We start from the raw sequence: 14,389 nt of genomic DNA, 5'->3' as shown, positions 1-14,389 counted from the left end.
TAATCGTTGTTTTTGTGATCAATCGAGTGTTGATGACTCGTCTGCAAATATCCCAGATCTAAATTTAGACGAAATTATACATACTTTAGATAATATAATTATAACGCAAGAGCAAGTTTATGACCAACTTCTCTTGTTAGATGTGTCTAAGGCAACAGGCCCCGATAGCATTAGTCCAAGATTTCTCAAATATGCGGCTTTAGAATTAAGTTATCCCCTAGCTCTGTTGTTCAATAAATCACTTCAGTTATGCATTTATCCTTATGAATGGAAAATAGCAAATGTAATACCAGTTTTCAAGAGTGGTTCTCAAGAAATTTTATCAAACTATAGACCAATCTCTCTGTTGTCTATTATTGGTAAAACGATGGAAAAATGTGTTTTTAAATATTTATTCAATTTTCTTTCTCGTTATAAAATAATTACAAACTTGCAGTCAGGTTTTATGCCTGGAGATAGTACTGTTAATCAACTTATTTATATTGCCAACGATATTGCTAAAGCCCTTGATTTTGGAAAAGAAATAAGAGTTGTGTTTTGTGATATCAGTAAAGCATTTGACCGGATCTGGCATGAAGGCCTCCTTCACAAACTAGAAAAATATGGAATAAGAGGTGACTTATTAAAATGGTTTAAAAGTTATTTATCCGAGAGAAGACAAAGAGTTGTCATAGGAGGACAGACATCTGATGTGTATAGCATTAAAGCAGGTGTCCCCCAGGGCTCAATTTTAGGCCCTGTATTATTTTTATTATTCATAAACGATATTGTCTGTGACATATCATGCAACATCCGACTTTTTGCTGACGATACATCATTATATATAGTTGTTGAGGACGAGTATGCTACAGCTGAATTAATGAACTCTGATATAGAAAAAATTCACTTATGGTCTCAACAATGGCTCGTTAATTTTAATCCAAAAAAAAACTGAAACCATGACTATATCTAGAAAAAGAGCAAAACCCCATAATCCACCAATATATATGAATGATACACTGATACAAGAGGTTGAAGAACATAAACATTTAGGGTTAATTTTTCAAGAAAACGGTTGTTGGGAAAGTCATGTAAACTATATTATTGATAAAGCTACGCCTCGCTTAAATCTTATGAGGAGTTTAAAGTTTAAGCTATCGCGTAATAATCTACAAGTTATATATATCAGCTTCATCAGGCCCATTCTCGAATATGCAGACACTGTGTGGGATAACATACCAAATTACTTAAAGGACAAGCTAGAGAGCATTCAAATAGAAGCGGCTCGTATAGTCACAGGTGCCACTAAGCTTTGCTCTAAATCTAATCTTTATAATGATACTGGTTGGGTGTCTCTAAGTGAAAGAAGATCCAGACATAAAATTATTAAGTTTCACGAAATGTTTCACGATCAAGCTCCTAATTATCTTTGTAGTCTCGTACCTCAACAACTATATCAGGTCTATAACTATAATACTAGAAGTGCATTTAATGTTCAAAATATGAACTGTAGAACTGCTTTTTATCAAAATTCTTTCCTACCATCTGTAATTCGTGATTGGAACAGGCTTCCACAAGATGTTAGATGTAATCCTTCAAAATTTACACTTAAAAATTATATAAATCGAGATACTAAGAAAGTCCCCACATATTATAATGCTGGTTGTAGAAAAGGCCAAATACTTCACGCCAGACTCCGGTTGAACTGCAGTGGCTTAAATGAACACCTTTTCCAGAAAAATATTGTTCTTTCAAGTCTCTGTATATGTGGGCAAGTTGAGAGCAGCAAACACTATTTGCTAGAATGTCATAATTATCGACTCATCAGAACACAAACCATTTCTACACTACCAATATATAATATACAAACATTATTATCAGGTAGTGAACTAATCAGTGATGAGGAAAACGAAAATATTTTTAAAGTTGTACAAAGATTTATTTTAGAAACAGGGAGATTTGGTCCGTAACAATTATTTTTATGTCGATGTCGTTTAAGATTTTGAAACTTTATTTGATGTAACCTTATTTTCGAAACATTAACATATTTCTCAGTTACATGCACCTTAATTATTTAAATACGAGTTGATCACATTTTTAGATCAAACTGACTTCTGAGCAACGGGCAAACCACAGAATAAACATGTTAGCTAAGAATTGAAAATTACGTTATACGAGTTTCTAATACTATGTTCCTAATTTTGTCATTTTTTTTTAAAAGGGAGACGGATTTATATAAGTTTTTCTTGTTTCCGAATCCCTGTATTTCATATTGTATAATAATATTTTTGTGCACTTCTTGAAATAAAATATTGTTTAAACTAAGTAACAATCTATTAAAGTAAACCATTATACGGCATTCAACACGGAGCTTTGGCTCACACCGAACAGCAAGCTATGAAATATGGATTCAGAATAGATTTTTTTGTCGTCTGCTTGACCACATTATTTTGTTTCATCAAATAATGGATCAAAATAAAAAAAAAAATAAAAAAGGAAACAACCATAATCCCCTTTTCTTTAAAGTTAAATGGTCGTTGCCTAATTTGGGAACATAAACATATGTCGCTTGTGGAGAATCGTTGCGTTGGGAACTATACAACAAATTCTTATTTCCATACGAATAAAGAAACAAGAATGTGTCCCCAGTACACGGATGCACCATCCACACTATCATTTTCTATGTTGAGTTGACCGTGAAAATGGGAGATAATCTCTACTTTGGCATTAAAATTAGAAATATCATATCATAGGGAGCATGTGTGCTAAGTTTCAAGTTGTTCGGACTTCAACTTCATCAAAAACTACCTCGACCAAAAACTTTAGTCTGAAAACTTTAATCTGAAAACTATAACCTGAAGTGGGACAGACGGACGAACGGAAGGACGGAAGAACGAACAGACGTACGGACGCAGAGTCCAGAAAACATAATTCCCTTAAATGGGGCATTAAAAAGCAATGCATTACAATGTACAACTGGGAATGTATAATGTTGTAATATTAAGTCCCAGATCAATTAAAATGTCTTAAAATTGAAAATGAAAACTTGTATTTAACACTTTGAAACACATATCACTTCTTCATGAGGCATTTGTATTGAAAAACATAATTTTTGTTGTTGGAAATTGCAACAAAAAATGATATACTAATAGTTATTAGTTCTTTCGTTCAAGCTATTTGACATTATTCATTCCCCGCGTTGTTAACTGCGCATATTCATGGTGGTAATTGTAGTAATTGACTTCCTGTCTAGTTGTTGCCATGTAAATAGTTGATAAAATTAATGTATGCAGGACTGTTCTTTAACTTTAACTAATTGCTTTATCTGCAAGGTTACGACTCCATGCATTTATCAATAACGTGGATAGCAGGCCTCTTCATAAGACGGTGGAGTTCCGTCTGGTATCTCGGCTACAGATTTGTATCGATATAAAGGTGGTTGCCCTGAAACGTCAGCCTGGTGTTCGGGTGCTTGTGATTGTTCGGCTGACATTAGAGCCAACGGTGGCCCTGTATCATGTACATTGCCATACGTGCTATACAAATTTTCTAAGTCATAATTATCGTCTGCTTCGTCAAAAGTATATGGCTGATTAAGGTCACGTGCTAATTTGTAATTTTGCCTTAAAAATGACCAAGTGCTCGTTCGGACGGGTTTTCCGTCAATGGTAGACGATTTAGAACTTTGAATCGTAGAAACTGTTTCCTGTTGATCTAAGATTTGGTTGTTCCTCTTTGCGAGATTGATGAATTTTAGCTGTGTAGGTATCGCTTTTAATTTTGCCATCCTACCAGTGTTTTTATGACCCATTTGTTCATCCGGTTTTTGTATACGCATTTTACCTTTGTTTTTATTATCCGTCAACCATTCATCCGGTTTTCGTATGCGCAAAGCTTCTGCACTGTATCTTCTTGTCAGTTTTGGTGGTTTTGGTATTGGTGCAAGTTTGATTTTTGGATTCTCAAGTGTTCTTGTATGTGGTTTGAATTTATTGGAACGATTTATTGACGTTTTGAGAAGTTTTCCCTTATCAGCACTTCTTTGGGCACAACTTTGTGCAATCGAATAAAAAAATATTACAAAGCAAACTGTACATGCGATGGTTGAAGATTTATAAACATTAGAACAAAGACTGAGTCGAACGTCATCTTCCGGAATTGTAACATTTCTAGAACAACCAAAAACGTTCGATTCTGCTATAAATCCTCCGAGAAACGCACATGACGGAAATATTGCCACGAACGAGATCCACAACCCAATCACGAAATGATTCACCTGAAATTAAAATAATCATATATAGTAGAACGAGTTTACAATCAGTCTTTTCCGAGTGCTCCTAGACAGGTTTGAACTACGATCGAAAGAAGAAGAGAGTTAATGAAAGAAACCAGTCAAACATTCAAAAAGTATCAATTACTTGTTTACGGAAAAGATCTACATATGAAGATGTTTACATTTGTACTTATTCATAACATTCAATGTGTTTTTCTCGATATAATTAAAAAAAAAATTCTTACTCAAATAGTGTGTATACTGTATCATATTAATTGACACTGTATATACATGAATTGCTTTTGAAATTTAAATTATATTTAGGCACAAATAAATAAATAATTAATCTACTCGCAAGGCAGTTTCTCCTCTGTACAGTGTAAATCAAAAGTAGGTATGTACATTCTTGTGTTTTGTTACCCGGACGGGACATTTTGTGTCGTAAAGACGGTTTGTTTAACCTATTCGTTTAAATTTACTATTGTCATGATGCCATGTACGTTTTAAAGTAGGCGATAAATTTCAGCCTTACGATGATGACCTGTAGTTAGCTTTTGTGTCTTTTGGTCCCGTCTGAAGGGTAGTCTCATTGGCAATCATAGTAATTACTATGATATCTTCTTGTATTTATATCCAGATGTATAATTCAGCTGTCTATATTTATCAGGGTGGGGATGAGGTTTTACCAAAAGGAAAAAAAATGAAAATTAAACACTAGAATAAAAAAAAAATGGTGTGCTAAAATATAAAGAACAGAAACAAATGCATTACAGAATAAAGAAATAGAGTATACCCCTAACACCGATCCAGACCCTTTGTATTTTTTAATTAGACATTTAACGTTTAAAAAAATATACTATGTACCTCAGTGGTTGTCGTTTGTTTATGTGTTACATATTTGTTTATCTTTTATTTATTTTTTATATAAATAAGGCCGTTAGTTTTCTCGTTTGAATTGTTTTACATTGTTATTTCGGCTTATTTTTGTTGAAGGCCGTATGGTGACCTATAGTTGTTAATAACTGTGTCATTTTGGTCTCTGGTGGAGAGTTGTCTCATTGGTAATCATACCACATCACAAGAACAACTTTGCCTACCAGATCATCAAATTGTACTTTCTCTCGACTATCATTTTCTAGAATATCTGTCTTACAATGCAACAGTTACACGCTCGCCATAGTTCGTACATTTATTCATGAATACCTACCCATTTTTTAACTTCATCACGTTGACCTTTTTTCTCGTGTTCATCGATACAACAAAATGTGATAATTGCAAGCGCCAATGACTGAAAATAAAATAACACAGATTCAATGCATTCAGTTTTTTTTTTAATTATCTATAATCTACAATATAAATGTCCAAACAGTACACACAATTACACAGAAACACAGTCTAGATCATAACTTGTTAACTTTGTCTACAATAAAGTGACTTACGAGAGGTTTAGTGCAAAAGCAAACATATATGTGCTTTGATTGCAAATGAGATACATCTCCACAAGAGACTACATGCCATAGACGTTACCTATATTTCACAGTATGAACTTCACCAATGAGTAAAACCAATACCATATAATCATCTATAAAAGGCTTTGAAATGACTTATGTAAAAGACTTGAAACTATTATAACTTACGGCATGATTTATGTACAGAATAATTACTATCTAGAATAGATTGTGTTACGCTATAACAAATTACTACACCGGAATAAGGTAAAACCAGTCTTATCAGAAAAAAAAATGACAAGAGTCTGGATTAGAGATCATCATTTCTTGATTCTTTGATTTAAAGCCGAAAATATCATCAATCCTGTATATCTAGTATACAGCCAAAAAATCCCTTTTCTGCTATGAGGGTAGGAATGCCTTTTACTGTCAAGCGTCAAATGGTCATTTTCGGCAAACATTAGCAGAAACAATTTGACTGTGATTGGTCAAAATATCCTTATCGTGATTCGTCAGAGTTATCAAATAATCATCGTTACCGTCAGTTCTGAAAAAATGAATAGCGTGGTTCGTCAAAAACAGCTGATTTTTTTTTTACCGTATTTAAACGAACGTGTTCATTCTATTACCATGCACCAACGCTTAACGTTATCGCCATTTGACAAGAATTTTAACTGTTATTCGTCATGAAGGTACACCTATTACTATCTGAGTATTTTGTCGACTTTCTTTCTATTTGTTTTTGATGTGAACCCTTCTGGTTGTCGTATGATGTTAGGACCATGAAGTACTAATGGCAGATATAAAGTATACTTACACACAGAGCTATTGTAAAAGTGCCATAGAAAATTTGGTACCAGGCACTTATATCCCAATCTGGATCTTTAGACAAAAAGTTAGCCAGAATTATTCCACAAATCGTCAATATAACAAAGCAAATCGCAAACAACAATCCATAGCAACCAAGATCCGATAATGCTTTCTGTCTTTCTTTTTCAGCTGGAAAAGAAACCAATTTTATTAATTTTTGTTTGAATACTTTTTGATATACTTTATTTCTTTAGTCATCTAGCCAAGGATATAATGGAATAACTTCATTCACATGTTGTAAATTATTCCTATGCTACATGTTCCCTTTATGCATGAATAAACTCATTACTATAAAGTGTTTTTTGTTATATCTTAACGTATGGTGGCCTATAGCTGTTAACTTCTATGTCATTTGTTATCTAGTAGATCGAGAGTTTCATTGGCAATTCCCCGTTTCAGAATCGAATCTTATGCATCCTGGGAAATATTTTCAAAAATGTACACCAAAACGTCCTGATTGGTTAAAAATGTCATAAACAATGGAAATTTAACCAATGACATGACGTTATTTTAATTTTTGAGTGCGAACAATGAAATTACCCATGATGCTTTAGATTATGAATCGGCGAATTGTACCACTACTTTTTATTTTGATATGCTCTTCTTGAAACTGACGGAACTCGGTTTTATTACAAAACAAAATGAGTCAAAACTTACTTGTTCATATCAGTTGCTGATACTTTTAACGATATTTTATAGGACAAAACGTTGTGGATGAATAAAATGATATGTGTGGGACTCATATAAATTCGCTGATATAAAGTTTCAGAAAAGACTACATATGAATTGTATTTACTAAAACAATACAGAGATCTGGCTTTGAAGGCATAAAACTTTGCCTAGTGCTCGGAGCACAAAAATCATGCTCGCAAGATGAAATCCAGCAATTTGATTGGTTGATTTTCGAGTACGAGTACAACAAAATGATTTGAACATTTTATGACCTCACAAAAAGACTAGTATCTCACTACAGACCAACAGAAAGGATGTAAACAACTGCTGTATTTGTTTGAAGAACGTACCAGTAACAACCATATCTTGTCTTTATGCGCTTTCGGTGTCACAACTCGCCCTAAAATAAAGAAAAATACAACATATATAGGAATGGCATCTTCGATATATTTAAGAAATAACAATACTGTAGTTACACAATTGCCGTCACCTATTTGGGGATTCGTTGGTTAACATGCAGTTGTTCCGAAACAAATTAGAAGTAGATGTTTTTGTTGTTATATTTTGAACTATGGATATTTTCATATTCAACTTATACATTTAAGCTCTGATCACATCTTTTATATCAAACATTCAAATTAAAAACAAAATTGTTTGTGAATCCCCCCCCCCTTCTCCCTGCCCCCTGCCCTCTTTTTTTCTTCTTATAAAACTGTGTAAATTAACACAAAAGTTGTGTTAATAATATACATTTCTGTTGGATTTAAAATGCAGCATTTCCTTCAAACTCAGATGTGAAATGTCTTGCGTCCGCGCGGCCAACGATATCACCTGATTACCTGATTTTTTCATATCCTCAATTGAACACATTCATGTATAACTGTTCTAGTAACTGTTTAAGTCTGACGAAAGGACAATAAAAAAGACCAGTTCAAGCATAAATTTTTAATTGCAATCCGATTAACAAAATTTAGCCATTTTTAATTACAAAAATACATCATCAGATAAAATTCGTATTCAATTAAAGTTGTATTTTTATGAAATGAAATAAAATTTGTTTGGCATCCTTGGCAGTCTAAACCGAACCATCATGTTTTGTATTAAACAATCTTTCCTGTACTCACAAGTAGCCTTTTAAAAAAGCATGTGCGAAATCACCCAACTTTTCAAGAATTTAAAAAAAGATATTGATTCACACATTTACATTAAATCTGAAGGTTGGAATCATTTATAAAGAAGACTGCATGGAATAAAATATAAAAAAGAAGATGTGGTATGATTGCCAACGAGACAACTCTCCACGACAGACCAAAAAAGACACAGAAATTAACAACTATAGGTCACCGTACGGCCTTCAACAATGAGCAAAGCCCAAACATATGTCATATAAAAAAGGAAGATGCGGTATGATTGCCAATGAGACAACTATCCACAAAAAAACAAAATGACACAGACATTAACAAATATAGGTCACCGTACGGCCTTCAACAATGAGCAAAGCCCATACCGCATAGTCAGCTATAATAGGTCCCGATAAGACAATGTAAAACAATTCAAACGAGAAAACTTACGACCATATTTATGTAAAAAAATTAACGAAAAACAAATATGTAACACATAAACAAATCATGAATTCGGTTTATGAGATCTCAAAGGTGCAGCCAACAATTGTAGTTGTGTGGATCCCCCAGACTGTACGGTAAATGTATCGTAATTGATGATTGATGGTACTGTACGCATTTAATATGATGGTCGAACATGTGGAGCAGGATCTGCTTACCCTTTCGGAGCACCTGAGATCACCCCCAGTTTTTGGTGGGGTTCGTTTTGCTTAATCTATAGTTTTCTATTTTGTGTCTTCTGTACTATTATTTGTCTCTTTGTCTTTTTATTTCTAGCCATTGCGTTGGCAGTTTATTTACAATCTATGAGTTTGACTATCCCTCTGGTATCTTTCGTCCGTCTTTTAAAATACAATACTATTTTTCTCTTACATGTTATTGACATTACCCCCTTTTTGCACACATAAGAGAACAACACGGACATTAACAACGATTGTTTGGAAATTCCACTAGAAAACCCCCAAAACATCACATCTTACCTCATAACTGTTTATATAATTCCATACATTTATCGTATTAATGTTGTTTTCTGTAGCCACGAGATTTTGAAGTGCATGAATTAAAATTTCGGATTACTAATACTCTAATTTTTCACCCGTAAAATCAACACTATATGTATAAATATATCGATTGTAAATTTTAAACTTTAAATGCCAGTAACTGCTTGATTAGATGATCAATTCGTTAGGTGTTTAAATACCTGTTAATATCAGTGTTTGATCTTCAGGTTGGTAAATCTCTATTATAAAACAACGACTTGACATTAATCTTAATGACAGTTTAATATATAGGTCGTTTTAATGTTAGTTTCTTCTTCTTCTCTCTAATTGTTTAACTTAAAGATGATATATGTGCATGTAACAACTGCAGATTCATTAGAGCCCTCTATTTTCTGAACTTGTGTAGTTAGGTTGCTGCCTAGTATCATCAATTTGTAACTTATTTTCCCTTTCATTGGTGCATTTTGTTCAGTTTTAAGGAAGGTGATACTGAAGTGGAGTTGCTTTTCTTTGATTAGACAACACGACTCAGCCTCGACAGGTAATCCACCACCAGGTTTTTGATTTTTATATACAGTTAAATAAGCTGTAAGGGAAAGGTCACTTCTATTCAACGAAAGTCCCCATGTCAAGTTATTTTCTACTTTTTCTTTATTCGGGTCGATCGATATTGCACATGTTACAAGATATATACATATCGTATGCACTGTGACTTTGTTATCGCCATGAACAATTCTGAAACATTGGACAATAATGATTCAAGGGACTATCAACAATCTATTCGTCAATCAATCTCTATAGTTCCGCTGTAGTAATACCTAAATATTTGAAACATTAAGGTGACATTTCTTATAAAATCAATATTGTCCTGTCCCATGGGGTAACTTTCTTTACAGGTTTGACTATGTTCCGTATATGGGTCATTTTCAAAAATTGTCGAATTTTGAAATTGAAAAATTTATTAAAAGTTACTTATTCAAACAACCCTCTACATAAGCAAATCAAAACAAACAGTACTTTAAGAACAACATATTAAAAGATGCAATCTTAATGATGTCATACAAGAATATCTTGAAACATTTTTTGATCGGTGGTAAAAATGTACAATATTTTGTCTATCCTGTTACCATTTTCAATAGAAATTTTGAGTTATTAAGAAAAGGTTTAGATAAAATGTTAAGCTTGTTTTTTGTTACCAATTAGATGGTTTTCAAGAGAATAAACTTCTATATATATTCATTCTGTAAAATAATAGATTATTAACCAATTTTCTAGGTTGTATTGAAAAATGGCTCTAAAAATTGGTTTTCAAAGGTTGTAAAAATTACCACCAGTAATGCAAGTCTAAGATAGCAATTTATATTGTGCGGCCTTTTTTCACCCTTTCAAATAAACCCAACATCAAGTAAATCCCTCATAAGTTAATTTACTTTTCTCTTTATTTCGTTGGTAACAGGAACGTACGTTTCTGATATATCACTATATAAAAGTTTATCCTGTTACCTTTTTGTCTATCCTGTCACCGATATCAGTATTGCACCTGCAAATGCTTAATTGGGAAGATTAAGACGTTATAACCTTAAGATGAGTTCAAACAATGAAATATTTTGTTCGTTTTCCACCTACATGTTAAGATAAAAAATTTAACGACGTTTTTGTCTATAATTGTCTATCCTGTTACTGTAACCATAGCAACCATAGTAACAGGATAGACATATTAGGATAGACAAATTTCTTCGTTTTTAATTGCTGTTGTGAAATAACTACTCCCTTTGGTGAAGTGATTATGGTTTTCTATTGTGAATTTGGTTTCCAACACGTTATTGCACTTTTTACAACCATAGTGTTAGTTTAATTAATCAAAATGATTGGTAACAGCATAGACATGAAAACAAGTACGCTCTATTTTTTTTTCACTAAATGTATTGAAATTTCTTTTCTCTACACTGTCCTTCAAGAAACGAGGCGTTTTAGATGTAAAGATTACTTTGCATTTTTGAAATCAACACTGACTGATTCAATATTCATAGGGAGAATAATTTAAGACTGATTTAAATAGCGGTAACAGGATAGCCATGAACCTCATGTACGCTGATTGAATTTAGTTTGTAGATAATCTGTTACATACAATGATAAAGAAGCTACAATTTTTCGTTAGAATTATAATTAACGTTCTTAAAAAGTCCCTTTTGCAGATATCAAGACGATCAGAAAATCGGAAAAAAATCATTTGAAATGTGTTTTTCTGAAAATGTACGCACACAAATACCCCCAAAATCGGCCTTAAATGCAGTTTAATCTTATCAAAATAGATGTAAGGTGTGTTTATTATTAATGTTCTGAATCACAAATCCGACAAGCTTTCATTTAAACCATTACAACGGTTCGATTCCCGTTTGGGATGAAAATTTCAGGAATTCAATTTTCGGCTCTCCCTTGACACCATCTGCGAGTATGGTCTTGAGGAAACGATGATAGTCCGTTGGAAGGGGACGATAAATGGCTGACCCATGTTAAGAGAGAGCCATATCTCTTGCACGTTAAAGACACCCTTGTAGATTTCGAAAAAGAGTAGGCTAATGCCGCTACAAGGCAGCACTCGCACCCGCAAAGTGGAAAGGGATTATTATAATATAAGTTGCAAAACTTGTTTCCCAATCCACTATAAATAAATATGTTTAAACTACTACCATTACAACTGAAATTTCCATTAGAAATACAAATTTTAGCATGGGTGTACTGAAAATTCGACATTTTTTGAAAATGACCCATATATCAATGTAAATAACATGTGAATTAGGCTATTGTTCTTTGTGTGTTGTAAGGGAAGCGAGTTAAATTATCTAACGACTCTTAACATAAAACCCCATACCAATAATACAATACAATAGAAGATAAAAGGAAGGTATGATATAACAAGTCGTCCACATAAAGCTCATTTGATGTGAAATTCGATCCTTAACCGAACATTCCGTAAAAATGAACCAACAAGTTTTCAATTCTGGACTAGCTGGTTATACATGTCTGAAACAATCAACCAAGAAAAAGACGACAGCATATTTTTTCGATTCCTTTCATAGACTTGAATGTTAACTATACTTTCTTTCATTTTTCATTACTCCTTAATCAAAGACGATATTTTGTTTCCATGTTAAAACATTGTCACACAAATCACATCTAAATATCGATGGTTAAAGGTTTATGCTTTCAGTATTACAGCCGTATCTGATGCGAACAAATTATAATATTCTTTTAGGCATTGTGTAAAGATGAGATCGAATTAGGAATTCAATATCTGAAACATAGGGGCACACATGTTGTGTACATACGAATAATTTAATCCACTCATAAGAGCTCCGTATGATACTAACTACTGCTGAAATAATTATTTTTCCGTGGTTTTTCCATATATATTTATTAATAAGCGTTTTTTAAGTGTTTTATGAACAGCGTTTGTATCTGTACGTCATATTTGTTTTTCGTTATTGATTTCAGCATAAATGCCGTTAGTTTTCGTTTTCAATTTTTTGCAGTGTGCCTATAGTGGAGCGGCGAATGTTGAAAAAGTCGCTTAGTTAACGATTTTAAATTACCTAAATACCTCATGGAATTTTAAGGTCTAAAATTGTTTATCGATTATTCAGCTTTAGACAAATGTTTGTCGTAAATATCAAATTTGGTACAAATGACGTTAAACATAGCCTTAACTGACGTTACCAAATTTGCATCGAATACCCCACTACTGATTCGGTAGACAAAGGAGTAGGTCCGGTAAGGACCGATTTTGGCCTCAAATTTCAGGTTCATCTAACGAAAGTTTTTGGACACTTTTTAAACACTTAAGTGTCTATTTTAATTGATTCAATTAGTTCATGTGAAAGGTTTTAACTGATTTAGTCACTAAAAACGCTCTGATTCAAGCTTAAATATGAAAAATATATCAAATATGCTAATAAACGTCACTTTTCAGATGGTTTTTGTCAAAATTGAAAGTGGCCGCATCCGTGTTCATACTCAACCTTTATATATGTTTTGTATTATCATCAAATACAACTTACATTTCAATAATACTAGAACACACCCGTGATATCGCGGGTCCGTGACTGAATTAAAGTATATAACTATGCGCAAGCCTTATTTTGGTATTAGTACTGTCATCTGATAAAGTCATGCCGATTATAAGATACACAATTTTCTCTGCTTTCAAATCTTTCTATTTAAACCCATCAAACTGGAACTTATCGATTATTGGTAATATTAATTATTTGGAAAACAAAAGGTCCTGGAATGGAGTATTTTTTAATCAACAGCATTGTCCTATATTAGTTATGAATAAAGTTGAATTCTTTGATTCGCTGTTTTACGTCATGCCCACTAACAAATTGAAACTTATTTTTAGTCCAGATTTTTAGTATTCGTAGTGTTATCTTAGAAAGACTTACGGATTAAAATACTACAATAGGTAACAATTTGACAATTAAGTAGTGTCAACCCTGTGATTATGACCCGTGTATATAGCATATCAATCCTGAATACACTGTTTGGTGGTGCGCCTGTCAGATGCGGAACGTACAGATAAGGTAATAGGTAACAGGTGATTATACTATTGGTATCGGTATCGGACTCGACCCGGAACTTCCTAATTATTGGCAATATTAATTACGTGAAAAACAAAAGGGCCTGGAGTGGTGTAATTTTTAATCTACACCTTTGTACTATATTAGTTGTATATAAAGTTGAATTCTTTGATTCGTCGTTTTTACGTGATGACGGCTGACAAATTGGACTTCGTAATTTTAGTATTATAGATGAATGAACACGAATGCGGCCACTTTCATTTCAGACGGAAACCGTCTAAAAATTTAACCAAAATGCAAAAATTTTGAAGATTTCAGTAATTTAGCATGACTTAATGATGCTAGATCGCGATATTTGTGCATTGTATTGTCAAAAAGCAGCTCATATTTAAGTAGCAGAAGCATTTTACTTTCCAAAATATAGCTTAAAGATTACATTTTCACAGTT

The 14,389-nt window shown here is 33.0% G+C and overlaps 1 protein-coding gene across 1 annotated transcript; it reads right to left on the bottom strand.

The window, feature by feature from the left end:
* Positions 1-3,011: 3,011 nt before the first annotated feature.
* Positions 3,012-9,461, bottom strand: LOC139495755 (uncharacterized). The gene is made up of 5 exons (XM_071284127.1): positions 9,344-9,461; positions 7,593-7,642; positions 6,518-6,699; positions 5,460-5,540; positions 3,012-4,255 (listed from the first exon to the last, which is right to left on the bottom strand). Exons 2-5 carry the CDS (start codon positions 7,603-7,605, stop codon positions 3,332-3,334), a joined length of 1,200 nt encoding a protein of 399 aa, XP_071140228.1. The 5' UTR covers positions 7,606-7,642; positions 9,344-9,461; the 3' UTR covers positions 3,012-3,331.
* Between the last annotated feature and the right edge of the window lie 4,928 nt (positions 9,462-14,389).

Source organism: Mytilus edulis, chromosome 11 (genome assembly GCF_963676685.1).
Source record: "Mytilus edulis chromosome 11, xbMytEdul2.2, whole genome shotgun sequence".
In the NCBI taxonomy this organism is placed as follows: domain Eukaryota; kingdom Metazoa; phylum Mollusca; class Bivalvia; order Mytilida; family Mytilidae; genus Mytilus; species Mytilus edulis.
Note: the sequence above shows the minus strand (reverse complement) of the source record. Positions and strands in the feature narration are given on the sequence as shown.

Excerpts from the sequence above, each read along its gene's own strand:
- LOC139495755 (XM_071284127.1), bottom strand. Across the intron at positions 5,541-6,517 it reads CTTTTACAATAGCTCTGTGT|TCATTGGCGCTTGCAATTAT; the intron begins GTAAGTATACTT and ends TTTTATTTTCAG. Across the intron at positions 4,256-5,459 it reads GTGATGAAGTTAAAAAATGG|GTGAATCATTTCGTGATTGG; the intron begins GTAGGTATTCAT and ends TTTTAATTTCAG.